Source organism: Bison bison, unplaced genomic scaffold (assembly GCF_000754665.1).
Source record: "Bison bison bison isolate TAMUID 2011002044 unplaced genomic scaffold, Bison_UMD1.0 scf7180017864220, whole genome shotgun sequence".
Lineage (NCBI taxonomy): Eukaryota > Metazoa > Chordata > Mammalia > Artiodactyla > Bovidae > Bison > Bison bison.
The window spans coordinates 1,196,535-1,211,241 of NW_011494792.1; the positions used below are offsets into that span (position 1 = coordinate 1,196,535).

At 39.4% G+C, this 14,707-nt stretch overlaps 1 protein-coding gene across 1 annotated transcript in view; it reads left to right on the forward strand.

The window, feature by feature from the left end:
• Positions 1-6,063: 6,063 nt before the first annotated feature.
• Positions 6,064-14,707, forward strand: part of LOC104992626 (placental prolactin-related protein 1-like) — a 12,232-nt gene continuing 3,588 nt past the window's right edge. The window contains exons 1-2 of the mRNA XM_010845575.1: positions 6,064-6,118; positions 13,030-13,211. Of these exons, the coding sequence (XP_010843877.1) occupies positions 6,064-6,118; positions 13,030-13,211 (237 nt within the window). The remainder of the gene's footprint in view (positions 6,119-13,029; positions 13,212-14,707) is intronic.

The following is a 14,707-nucleotide window of genomic DNA, read 5'->3' on the forward strand; positions in this document are numbered from 1 at the left end:
AGTTAATTATCTGCATAACACCAATTCCCACTCCTTTAATTCAGTTCCATTGGGTCTACAGGGTTACGCCAACTGCCCTGAAGTTACTATTTATTGAGTATAAAACATGGCAGAAACTGGCCAGCCATTTGTCTTTCTGAGGTAAATATTATAATTAAAAGCAAATACCCAGCCTCTGGTATTTTGGACAAACTGACAACTGGACAAAATCTTAACTGCTATTCCAGATAAAAGTTCCTTTTGTGTGGATTTTTTTCTTTTAGCGAGAACTTGCATTCTAGATAGCATTCAGGTACATAGAAATTGGACTGATACATTAGCTGGAAAAAACCCATTGTTGCAGGAAACAAAAGTAGACAAATCATGCATCTTCTGTGTACTTCAAGACCTATTTTATTAGGAGCTGGCAGCTCAGACAGTAAAGAGAGTCCCCGTGCATAGAGGATATCTGGGTTCCATCCCTGGTCAGGAAGATCCCTGGAAGAGGGCATGTCAAACCACTCCAGTATTCTTGTGTAGAGAATCCCCATGGACAGAGGAGCCTGGCGGGCTGCAGTCCAAGGGATTGTGAGTCCAGGGGGTCGTAAAGTGTTTGACACGATGGAGCAACGACACACAGCAAACTTCTCAAGGTGACATCCTGACATTTAGAAACAGTTTCTCTCACTAGTGTGCTTAACTACAACTCCTGCTTTTCAGTGGAAGATCAAAGATAAAAGTAATATTCCATAACAGTCAAGTAATTATTTCTATCAAGGTATTTTCTGAAAGCTACGCTAGAGAAATACACTGTTGGATAGAACAGATAATGAGTAGTATAAGAGACCCAAACATGGAAGCTGCACAACCAATCGATAATTTTCTTTTTGGAAAAAGAATAAAACCTCAGTTTGGAATCATGTTTTATACAGAGATTTGCATAATCTTTGGAAATGTAAAGGATTTTCTACTCTAATTTTCCTTTTCCAGTTGAGAAAACCAAGCCCCAGAGAATTGAAGATAAGTTTTCCAAGTCAAAGAGCAGGTAAGTTAGGATTCTGATGACAGCCCAGTGACAGGCCTTAGGGTTCAGTTGCCTCATCTTTAGGCTGACAGGCTAGAGACTGGGGTACCAGTAATGGTGCCGTCTTCAGGCTGAATTGCTTTTATTTTGGGAAACGTCTATCTTTGCTCTTAACACCCTCAACTGATCCTATAAAATCTACAATCTATTGGTTTAAATGTTAATTACCTCTAAGAAAATATGTTCCTTGGTGAGCATGTCAAAGAACTACAATTTGAAAGAAGTGTACAGTTCTATGGAATACGTCACCATGGGCCTCGGGAATTGATTATCCATGCTACCTGTTCCTCATTTATCACCTAGGAAGGGAAAACAAGAGTGACAGTATTTTCCCCCCATTTAATCACGCTCAGTGTTTTAGTGCACGCAGGCTGCCTTTACAGAATGCCAGAGGCTGGGTGGTTTATAAACCACGTTATGTATCACAGTTCTGGAGGCTAGAAGTCCAAGATCAGGGTGCCAGCATGGTTGAGTGAGTGAGGGCCTCTTCCAGGACATATCCCTAAATAGAAGGGATGAGCAAGTATTTCAGGCCTCTTTCACAAGAGCCCTAATCCCCTTCATGTGGGCTCTGCCTCATGACCTAATCATTTTCCAGTGGTCCCACTTCCTAAAATCGTTACTTTGGGAATTAGGTTTTCAACATATGAATTTTGGGAGAACACAAGCATTTGGACCCAATGAGGAGACTGACTTGTCTAAGGTAACCCAGTGCCTCATCCATACTGAATGCTCTGTGGTGCTGATAGGAAGCCAAGGACTAAGGAAGCTGAATCAGGACCAGCAGCCCCAGGTGGAGGGTCTGAGATGGCAAACTCCTTGATGGATTTCACAACAATATAAGCGTGTTTCCAGGGTCTTCCTTGGTTATCAGTCATTGAGCAATCCCCCCGCTCCTCCTATACATGTTCCAATTTCAAATATGAGTTAATGACTGAGTTCTTAGACAAAGTACCTGTTGACCAAAATGGAAACATAACGACTATGAATATGAAGGAAAGGGCCTTTGACAGATACAAATTTCAGTGTGGAAAGTCCTCAAGACTTTATTCACTTCAGATAGCAATTAAAAGTTTGGGGATCTCCCAAGATCATTCTTGGGTTCCATAATCAGCTAGGACTCCAAGAGCTCACTAAAAGCTGCTATACATGGTTATGGTTTATTCCAGATCTTTGATTTATTTTTAATTCATTTTTTATTTTTAGTGCAGTATAATTGATTTGCAATGCTATAAATGTCAGTTTTTGTTGAACAGTGAATAAGTTATACATATACATATATACACTCTTTTTTAGATTCTTTTCTCATGAAGCACAGATGGGTCCAAATAGGAAAAGGAGTATGTCAAGGTTGTATATTGTTATCAGGCTTATTTAACTTATATGCACATTACATTATGAGAAACGCTGGGCTGGATGAAGCACAAGATGGAATCAAGATTGCCAGGAGAAATATTGATAACCACATACATGCAGATGACACCACCCTTATGGCAGAAAGTGAAGAAGAACTAAAGAGCCTCTTGATGAAAGTGAAAGAGGAGAGTGAAAAAGTTGCTTAAAGCTCAACTTTCAAAAAACTAAGATTATGGCATCCGGTCCCATCACTTCATGGCAAATAGATGGGGAAACTGGAAACAGTGGCTGACTTTATTTTTGGGGCTCCAAAATCACTGTAGATGGTGATTGCAGCCATGAATTAAAAGACGCTTACTCCTTGGAAGGAAAGTTATGACCAACGTAAACAGCATATTAAAAAGCAGAGACATTGTCAATGAAGGTCCGTCTATCCAAGGCTAAGGTTTTTTCAGTAGTTATTGTGGATGTGAGAGTTGCACTGTAAAGAAAGCTGAGCGCTGAAGAATTGATTCTTTTGATCTGTGGTGTTGGAGAAGACTCTTGCGAGTCCCTTGGACTGCAAGGAGATCCAACCAGTCCATTCTAAAGGAGATCAGTCTTGGGTGTTCTTTGGGAGGACTGATGCTAAAGCTGAAACTCCAATATTTGGCCTCCTCATGCAAAGAGTTGACTCACTGAAAAAGATCCTGATGCTGGGAGGGATTGGGGGCAGGAGGAGAAGTGGATGACAGAGGATGAGATGGCTGGATGGCAATACTGACTCGATGGACGTGAGTCTGAGTGAACTCCGGGAGTTGGTGATGGACAGGGAGGCCTGGCGTGCTGCGATTCATGGGGTTGCAAAGAGTCGGACACAACTGAGCGACTGAACTGATGGGACCAGATGACGTGATCTTAGCTTTTTTGATATTGAGTTTCAAGCCGGCTTTTTCATTCTCCTCTTTCACCCTCATCGGAGGCACTTAGTTCTTCTCACTTTCTGCCATTAGAGTTGTAACACTCACATATCTGAGGTTGTTGATATTTCTCCCAGCCATCTTGATTCCATCTTTTAGGACTCATCCGGTCCTGCAATTTACATGACATGCTCTGCATATATCTTAAATCAGCAGGGTGACCATATTTAGGCCTGAAGGACTCCTTCACTAATTTTGAACCAGTTTATCATTCCTTGTCTGCTTCTAACTGCTGCTTTTTTTTTTTTTTAATTTTATTTTATTTTTAAACTTTACATAATTGTATTAGTTTTGCCAAATATCAAAATGAATTCACCATAGGTATACTGCTGCTTTTTGAACTGCATACAGGTTTCTCATAAGATGGGTAAGGTTGGTCTGGTATGCCCATCTTCTTAAGAAGTTTCCACTTTGTTGTGATCCACACAGTCTGGTGATGTCACTGAAACAGATGTTTTTCTGGAATTGCCTTGCTTTCTCTGTGTTCCAGCAAATGTCGTCAATTTGATTTCTGGTTCGACTGCCTTTTGTAAACCCAGGTTGAGCATCTGGAAGTTCTAGGTTTGCATAATGCTGAAGCCTAGCCTGGAGGATTTTGAGCATAACCTTACTAGCACTGGAGATGATTGCAACTGTTCAGAAGCTTGAACATTCTTTAGTACTGCCCTTCTTTGGAATTGGGACAAGGTTGACCTCTTCCTGTCCTTTGGCCACTGCTGGCTTTTCCAAATTTTATGACATATTGAATGGAGCCCTTATTAGCATCATCTTTTAGGATTTTAAATAGCTTTGCTGGAATTCCATCACCTCCAATAGCTTTATGGCAGCAGTGCTTCTTAAGACCCACTTGACTTCACATTCTAGAATGTGGGGCTCAGAGTGAGAAACTACACCATTGTGATTATCTGGGTCATTAAGATATTTTTTGTATAGTTCTTCTGTGTACTTTTCCCATCTCTTCTTGGTCTATTCTGCTTTATTAAATCACAAAATACCAAAGAGTTAAAGTGATCTTGAGAAAGAAGAACAAAGTTTGAGACCATGGTTGCTGATTTCAAATTATATTAGAAAGCTGTAGTAATCAAAACAGAATGCTTTGCTTCTGGCATGAAAACAGACACATAGATCAACAGAGCAGAACAGCGAAGCTGGAAAGAAATGCACACCCATATATTGTTGGTTAGCTTATGAAAAAGGAGCCAAGAATATCCAGTGGGGAAGGACAAGCTTTTCAAAATGGCACTGGGAAAACTGGATAGTCCTATGAAAAAATGAAACCGTACCCCTGTCTTTTACCATACACAAAAGTCAACTAAAAAGGGATTAAAAAGTTGAACATAAGACTTTAAGTGATTAAACACCTAGAAGAAGACACTGAGGTAATCTTCTTGCCATCGGTCTTTGCAATGAGTTTTGGGTTTCACACCAAAAGCAAAGGCAACAACTGCAAAACAAACAAGTAGAACCACATCAGACTCCAAAGAAAGGAACATCAACAAAATCAAATGGCAATTTAGAGATTGACAGAAGATATTCCAAATCATATATTTGACAAGGGCTTAATATCCAAAAATACAGACATACAATTCAAGGGCAAAAATCCCCAAATAATCCAAATTTTTAACGGAGTGTAAGGAAAGTAAGAATTTCAATATATCTGAAGATTAGACTGTAGATGAGAAACACAACAAAGTTTTCCTTCTAGAAGAATAAAAGCCTGTGCCTTCCTGGCATGACTTTCTTCATCTCCACTCACTTGTTTGACAATCACAGTTCAATGTGTACATTCTTCAGTCAATAGCAATCACCCCACAGTGAGCTATAATATGTACTAAGAACAGCCCCACCAGGGGAAAAAAAATCCTAATATTGCATCCTTACTAATGAAGCATATCAAAAGGAAGGCAATTTCCAGAGTTTACCACTACATTGTTTTCTAAATTTCATTTCAAAATTGAGCTACCTAGTAAGGAAAATGAATTAAGAGAGCTCAATAATATACAGATAGAAAACCATTTTTAAATGGGAGCATTAATGGATTAAAATTTAGGGGTTATTTATTACTACTGTTGTAACTGTAGTCCTTTTAGATCTCTACTGCATCCATTCATAATTTATGATAAATATTAATACCAACACAGGGACACAAACTACTAAACTTATAGCAAATAGAGAAAGACATAGAATATATTAGGCAAGAAGTGAAAGTATTGGAAGTCAGCAATGGTAGTAAAGTAAAGGGCAGTTTTGCCTTGAGAGGAAAGAAGGTTCTCAAAGTTTCTTGAAACACCAAGGTCGAGCCAGATGTGAGGGATTAGCTTAATTTGTAAACCAGAAACTCTACCAGAAGAAATTTAAGTTCATAAAAACATTACGATGCTCAAACCCAAAATTTAACAGAGAATGGTGTAGGGTCATGTATATAGACATTCAAAATTCTCCATTGCTTAGTCCATCAGGCACTCAAGGACCACCCTCACTGAAGTCTTTCTCTATTGCTCAACCTACAGGTACCAGCATGGAGAAAGAGACAGCACTACTCCACAGGCAGTAGAAGCCTACCTTTACACCTCATGGCTTTCCTTAAGAAGCATTCCATGCAGCAGATTTCCTCCATCCCATCCCATCAGGCTGACTCCCCACTGTCAACAGGAGTCCTCACCCTGGGATCATTCCACAATCCCCATGGCTCCAGCTCCCAGCTTCCGTGGACACCAGTGGACTTACAACCCTGTCCGAGGTATGAAAGGCTGCAGCATGGCTTGTCTGTGTGGTTCTCACTCCGTTCAGACTGTCACAGATTAGTGAGTTCTCTCCCCAACTGCTTCAAATGACTCCCCCATCCCAGTGGATGGCCATGGACGTGGGGATCTCTCCCCTGCGCTTCAGCTCCCTCTCCCCCAGGTGCAGGCAGGTCCCACTTGCTCTCCTCCTTCTTTCCCCTTCCTCCTTGTCCCTTCTCTCCTTTGTCCTACCAAGTTCTGTATGGATCCGGATGTTCCTTCTCAGTAGTCAGGGAGTCCTGCCAGGATTCACCTGGTCTTCTGTGAGAACTGCTGCGTCTTTAGACGTTCTTGATGCATCCGTGGAGAGAGGTGTACCCCACTTCCACCTACCCCTCCATCATCTTGTCCACCCCCATTTGTGCATGGATTAGAAACGAGTTTCCCTTTCTATTAAGTAACATTACCATCACCACACACATTTAACTTTTGCTTTTTGAGGAGAACACAGGTAAGTTCCACTCTCTTCAGTTCAGTCAGTCATTCAGTCATGTCCCACTCTGTGTGACCCCAGGGACTGCAGCACGCCAGGCTTCCCTGTACATCCCGACTCCCAGAGCTTGTTCAATCTCATGATTAAATCATGAAGCTCAAACTTAGATCCTCACCTTATTAATGTTTTATACATAAAATACGCAACCTTTAAAAAAACTCTCCCAATTTTCCTATTCTCCAGTCTTTGGCAATCATTTTTCTACTCTGAGTTCCCTTTTTTTTTTTGAAAGTCCTTATAGTTGAGATCCTATGGTATTTGTCTTTCTCTGACTTACTTTATTTAGTGTAATGCCCTCCAGTTTCATCCATGTTGCCACAAATGGAAGGATTTCTTTCTAATTCTAATGGCTAAATAATATTTGCCTATATATGTCACATCAAATAGTTTTAATCCATTCACCTGTTGAAAGATTGTTGTTTCTGTAACAAGGCTACTGTGCATAATGCTGCAATGAACATGGGAATACAGGTCTCTCTTTGAGACAATGAATTCATTTCCTTTGACTATATATCCAGAAGTGGGATAATGCATCACGTAAACATTCTCTTTTAAATTTCTTGAATAACCTCCACAGTATGTGTTCATGGGAGTTTACCGGTATACATCCCTACCAACAGTGCATAAGCACTCCTTTTTCTCCTCATCCTCAATAACATTTGTCATTTCTTACATTTTTGGTACTAACCTTTCAAACAGGTATGAGGATATATCCCTTGTGCTTTCGATCTGCATTTCTTTTGATTACTAGTGATACTGAGCATCTTGTCATATACCTCTTGATCATCTAGATGTCTTATTTGTGAGAAAATGTCTATTCTTTAAAGATGTAGCATACATTATGTTTATTATATTCCAATATATGAAACTCAGTTGCCTACCTATATATCAACAACAAGCTATCAGAAAGTGGAATAAAGAAAACAATCCCATTTGCTATTGCATCAAATAAAGATAAAACACTTAGAAATAAACAAGCAAGGTGCTGAAAGATTTTATGCAAAACCTTTAAGACATTGATAAGAGAAATTTAAAAAGAGTTAAAGATACGTAAAGTTAGGTTGTCTATAGAATGTGTTTCTTGAGGTCGGATTTTTATTACTATGCACTTTCCTCTTAGAACTGCTTTTGTTGCATCCTCTAGGTTTTTGATCATCATGTTTTCATTGTTCTTTGTTTCTAGGAATGTGTTGATTTCCCTTATGTCTTCAGTAAACTGAAGAAACTCATTATTTAGAAATGTGTTGTTTAATCACCATGTGTTTGTGTTCTTTAAAGTTTTTTTTCCCTATAATTGATATATCATATAACAGTGCTCTTGCCTTGAAAATCCCATGGATGTAGGACCTGGTAGGCTGCAGTCCATGGGGTTGCTAAGAGTCAGACATGACTGAGCGACTTCATTTTCACTTTTCACTTTCATGCATTGGAGAAGGAAATGGCAACCCACTCCAGTGTTCTTGCCTGGAGAATCCCAGGGACGGGGAGCCTGGTGGGCTGCCGCCTATGGGCTCACACAGACTCGGACACGACTGAAGCGACTTAGCAGCAGTAGCAGTAGCAGTATCATAGTGTTGTGGTCAGAGAAAATTCTTGATATAATCTCAGTTTCCTTAAATTTATTGAGGTTTGATTTGGGACCCAAGATGAGGAGAATGTTTCATGTGCACTTGAGAAAAAAGTGTATTCTTCTGCATTTGGATGGAATGTGTTGAAGATATCATTTAGGTCTGTTTGCTCTAATATTTTCTTTTAGGCTTAAGTTTCCTTATTAATTTTCTGTTCTGTTAATCTGTCCATTGTTATAGGTGTGGTGTCAACATACCCTACTATTATTCTGTTACGGTCAATTTCTCCTTTTTTGTCAGTTAATGCTTACCTTATGTATTGAGGTGCTCTCATGTAGGGTACATAAATAGTTAAAATTGTTATCTGTTTTTCTTGGACTGATCCTTTGATCATTTGGTAGGGTCCTTCTTTATCTCTTATAATAGTTTTGATTTTAAGGTCTATTTTTTTCTGATATGAAGATCATCAATCTGGCTTTTTTTTGATTTCCATTTGCATGGAATATCTTTTTCCATCCACTCACTTTCAGTCTGTATGTGTCTCTAGGACTGAAGTGGGTCTCTTGTAGACAGCATATATATGGGTCTTGTTTTTGTATCCATTCAGCCAGTCTGTGTCTTTTGGTAAGAATGGAAGAAGATAATAGCAAATAAAGCAACTGATAGAAGATTGCTTTCCAAAATACAAGCAGATCAAACAACTCAGTCATCAAAAGCAAAGGCAAGAACTGCAAAAATAAACTAGTGAAAGCACATCAAACTCAAAACCTCCTGCATAGTAAAAGAAGCCATCAGTAAAATGAAATGACAACCTATGGAATGAAAAAAAAATTTGCAAATCACATATTTGGTAAGGGCTTCGTTTCCAGGTATATATAAGAGACTTATGCAACTCAGTATGAAAAGAAATCAAACAACCCAAATTATTAAATGAGCAAAGGAAGAGTAAGTGTTTTGAAAAATCTGAAGAGTAGACTGTAGATGATAGACCCTGTAAGTTTTTCTTTCCAGAACAAAAACCTGTGTCTTCCTAGCATTGCTCTCTTTAACTCCAATCACCTGTTTGGTGATGCAGTTCACAGTATACATCCTTTACTCAATAGCTCACCCAACACTGACTATATGCGCTCAGAATAGCCTTATTAACTATAACAAACTAATAATTACATACTTAATCTTGAGGCATCTAAAATCTAAGGTGATTTCAGAATTTTCCACTCCACTGTTTTCTACATTCTTTTTCAAAATTGAAACACCTAGTATGGAAAAATGAGTAGGGAACCTCAACAATACATGCATAGAAAGTCATTTAAAACTGGGAGCATTACTGGATTACATTTTTGGGGAATGTATTATTACTAATACTATTGCAATTATATTGCCTTTAATTCTCTGCTATACTAGTGGATATTGATTTAAAAGAGTAATAACAACATACAGTACATCGTGTTCAGGGTACAGTAGATTGAGAAAGACAAAGCTTCTGAGGCTGGAAGGGAAATCACAGAAAATTAGCAACGGTATCAAAACGAAGCGCAGTATTGCCTAGAAAGAAAACAGAGTTCTCTAATTGTTCGGAGACAACACGGACAAGCAAGATGTGAGCCAACCAGCTTAAACTGTGTACCAGAAACCGCACCAGAAGGAAAGTGAAGTTCATAAAAATATGCTGATGCTAAATGCCAAAATCCAGACAGTAAGAGAATAGGGTAGGGTTTATGTAGATGCTGAAAACTACTCAGAGAGGTAGACATGGAAGCAAATACACTAATGAGCATCAGAAAGATCAAAGCACAAAAGGGTCTGAAAAATAAATCATCAAGGGACTTGGTAATCTGATCAAAAGAATAAGAGAATCAAATTAGAAAACCAAAATATAAAGACTTGTGCACATGATAGACCAGAGAATGCTCAGCAGAGAAAATTTCGGCCTTAGTGACCAGCGAACAGAAGCCTCCAGCATCAGGAACAAAATCCCTGGGCAGGACTCACGACTGTGCGCTTCTGGGAACAGCCTCAGTTTCAAAGTTTGGTCACCATACAACCTAAAAGCGAACGCAGACTAGGATTATAGCTTGCTATGACACTGAATCACAGACAGTAGTGTTTGTTAGTTTACTTTTCTCATTCAACTATAAAGTTAATGAATCCCTATTCAATGATAATTGACATCATCAGTTTCCAGTCAGATCCTCTTTAGTCATACAATGGATATCTGAATCTGTTATATGATCCCCAATAACAGTTTTTAGAATTGAATTTCTTGATGTTTAAGTGAAGGGGACTTGCTTTACAATACTGTACTGTTTTCAGCCAAAACATCAGCATGAATCAGCCATAGGTATACCTATGTCCCCCGCTCTTGAACCTCCTTGCCACCTTCCTTCCCATCCCACCCCTTGAAGCTGTTACAGAAAAATATGGAAGGCTTCACAAATTTGTGTGTCATCCTTGGGCAGGGGCCATGCTAATCTTCTCAGTATTATTCCAATTTTTCATTATATGTGCTACCAAAGCAAACACACAAATAACAATTGGGGGAATGTCATGGAAACGTGTATAATATCATATAGGAAATGAATCACCAGTCCAGGTTCAATAAGGACCCTTGGGGCTGGTGCACTGGGATGACCTGGAGGGATGGTACGGGGAGGGAGGTGGGTGGGGGGTTCAGGATGGGGAACACATGTTCGCCCGTGGCAGATTCATGTTGATGTGTGGCAGAACCAATATAATATTGTACAGTAATTAGCCTCCAATTAAAATAAATAAATTTAAATTAAAAAATAAAAAAATATATATTTGAGATAAAATATTAAAAAAAACAATTTAACAGAAGGAAAAATCATATAGTTAGTCATCTACCAATAGATGATCAATTACATTAGGAATTAGGGTATTCTGCTATATTTACCACCTCTTATAAAATTGAATTTTATAAGGTCCAAAGTTTCATGAAGGAATTAAGCATATATTTATGCATAGCACATGAATACATGCAGAGAAATATATGCACACAAATATGTTTATGTTATATAAGCGATTATCCTCCTTGCCTGTCGCAATAAGCTCTTTAGTTGATAAGAGCGATAGTCCCAAATTTCTCCAACTTATATGTCTCCTTTTTGAGAACCACTTCTTTTATTTTCATCCCCTAATTTTAAATATTCATTTTATTCTTAGATACCATGCCATTTAAACTAAGAGCAGAGAAAACCTACTAAATGCTGATATCTTATCCTTCATTAAATTATCACTCTTCTGGTAATTTGGAAAAAGAATCATATTCAGATCTCATTCAGGAGGATAAAATCTCTATTTTATCAGTTCTCTTGTCCAAATTCAATTTTTGCTCACTTCAGTCTTAAATTCTGCTTACTTACAAAGGACACACAGGAAAAGTAATATTAAAATCATGCTTGCAAGAGTCTATGATTTTATGCTTCTGTTGGCCAAAGGTAGGGCCAGGAATAATTTCTGAAATATTACAATGCATCATGGAAGCATGAAGGTCTAGTTCTACTGTCAAAGAGATGTTTGAAGATGGTTCAAAAACTAAGCCTCATGGGTTGTCAGGATGTACTCCCGACCAGGCAGGTAAATTTTGTCCTTAAAAAGTCAAAGTCAAGAAGAGGCAGGCCTTGTTTGCAGAGCCGATGATGTTGTCTTGGGTGCTGACCAGGTAATATTCTTATATTACCATTTGGAGATTTATTTGCTATTTTCTTGAAGAAACAAACATAATGAGAAGAATAAACATGGATAAGAGTAGAGGAGCTGCCAAGGTGCCTAGAAGAAGGGCTAGCCAGGAGAACCAGGCCCTCACATTGATAATCGCCGAAGACTGTAACAGTGAGTGTTTTATAGACAGAGCAGAACAAGTGCATATAAAAACAATGTTCCAGGGTCACTGCTGTTTTGCAGTCAAAGACAAAATACTTTTCTCTTTAAGCAGAGTCATCATAGCTCCTGATGTAATCCTGGTTACACACATGCAGACTGAGGGCCACAGGCATGTGTGATGTGACATCAGGAAGTGAACAGATGAGTGTACTGGTGCCCAGTCACCTCCATCTGCTTCTAATGGGACCTGGGGAAAGTTACTTGTCCTCTCCAAGTCATCACATCTTCGTTAACATAACTTGATGATCATAGTGAAGATTAAGGCTATCTCACAGGGTTCCTGTGAAACACAAATTTTAAGATGTTTTAAAGCTTTTGTGAAAGTATCAAAGACATGCATGGGGTTACTAAAGTGAGTGAGCAGATCCAAGGTACAGTATCTTTTTCTCTCATTATTCTCTCTGTACTCAATAGTGGTGATCAGTCAGTCACGTGTTTACTCTTACCCCAGTGTGATGGTAAACCACACAGATCGACTGGACTTTTCTTGTCATTTCAGTGTCTAAAATTCAAGCATTAGTCGATGTAGAGTAAAAACATTGCAAACTCCTAGAGGGCCTTGCTGCTCAGAGTCTGCAGAGTCCCAACATTAAACTGTCTTAAAAGAATGGCCTAAACACTCTGGCTCAGAATTAAGTTCCAAATGTTTGCAGAGCACTGAAGTATTTCTTGCAGCAATTCAAAAATATAGGGAGTAACCTACTTCTCCAACTCTCTGTCTATGCAAATATCATCATCCATCTAAATTTACACTGAAAGTGCTCCTTCTTCTCCACCCCAGCTTCTACAGCACAAACTCCTGCTCAGAGCAACAGGGAAAGAAAAGGCTTCCCTCCACAGGATGGATTTGATAACCTCAGCTGACTAAATCATCTCAGAATGGCTCATGTTTTTATTTAAACAGGGTCCTGCCTGCTGCTGCTGCTGCTCATGTCTAATCTGCTCCTATGCCAAGGCAACTCATGCCCGTCCTGCAGTCCTGACGTGTTTGTCTCCTTACGGAAATCCCTTACAGACTTGTTTATCAATGCCGCCAGCCTCTCCCATGACTTCTATAACCTTTCCACAATAATGTTCCATAAGTTTGTAAGTACTATCGTGGTGGTGGTTTAGTTGCTTAATCGTGTCCTACTGTTGTGACCCTGTGGACTGTAGTCACCAGGCTCCCAGAAGGAAACCTCGCCGAAGTGATGGGACTATACTATCCTTTAAACAAGAAGGCTGCAGTAACACCCTCTCTAGGTCAAAAAAGCTTTCAGTTCATAAGATGTTGAAATCGAAGAAAGGATCAGTTTTGTGAAATCTCAAATAAAAGAAGTGCAATAACTTTTTCAATTTCCTTTCATTCATTTTCTTTTTAAAATTTCCATATGAATTATTTTGTATTTGTCAGCTAGGAATGCCATAAAATAATACAATAGACTCAGTGGAATAAACAGAAAATTCTTTCCTCACAGTTCTGGGGGCTAGAAGTCCCAGATCAGGGTGCCAGCAAGGTGAGGTTCTGGTAAGAACTCTTTCTTCCCAGGCTGGTTTCTCCATGAGTCCTCACAAAGGGTGGCGCATGTGGAAGAGAGATAGAGGAAAAGACACAGAGACACAGAAACATAGAGAAAATTCTCTGGTGTTTCGCTTCATGAAGACACTAAACCTATTGGATGAGTGTTCCATCTTAAGAGCTCAGTTAACGTTAACGGGCTTCACTGGTGGCTCAGATGGTAAAGAATCTGCCCACAATGTGAGAGACTTGGGTTCTATCCCTGGGTCTGGAAGATTCCCTGGAGAAGGGAATGGCAAGCCACTCCAGTATTCTTGCCTAAGAAATCCCATGGACAGAGGGATCTGGTGGGCTATAGACCATGGGATACCCAAAAGTCAGAACCCTTTTCAAAACACAGCACTTTGGCAGTTAGGGCTCTAACAACAACAACCCACTTCAGTAATCTTGTCTGGAAAATCCCATGGATGGAGGAGCCTGGTAGGCTGCAGTCCATGAGGTCGCTAAGAGTCGGACACGACTGAGCGACTTCACTTTCACTTTTCACTTTCATGCATTGGAGAAGGAAATGGCAACCCACTCCAGTGTTCTTGCCTGGAGAATTCCAGGGACGGGGGAGCCTGGTGGGCTGGCATCTATGGGGTCCCACAGAGACGGACACAACTGAAGCGACTTAGCAGCAGCAGCAGCTCTGCAGTGAACTGGGTGGATGGAACATGTTAAATAAAGCTGAATCCCGGTCACAGAAATGAATACTTTGTAGTTTTTTTAATGCTACAAATTATTGTTCTAAGATTTGTAGGGAATAGGTTTTGAGCTACAATAGAAGGGGTGTTTACAATTGGAAACAATTATACTGTCTCTGAGGAAGTTATTTGAAAGTTGTGTGTTAATTCTTTTAGGTCAATCAAGGAGCACACAGTGGAAGAGACAGCTAATAAAAGGCGGTGGAGGGAGGAGGGAGGAGGGTTCAGGATAGGGAACACATGTATGCCTGTGGCGGATTCATTTTGATATTTGGCAAAACTAATACAATTATGTAAAGTTTAAAAATAAAATAAAATTAAAAAAATAAAATAAAGTT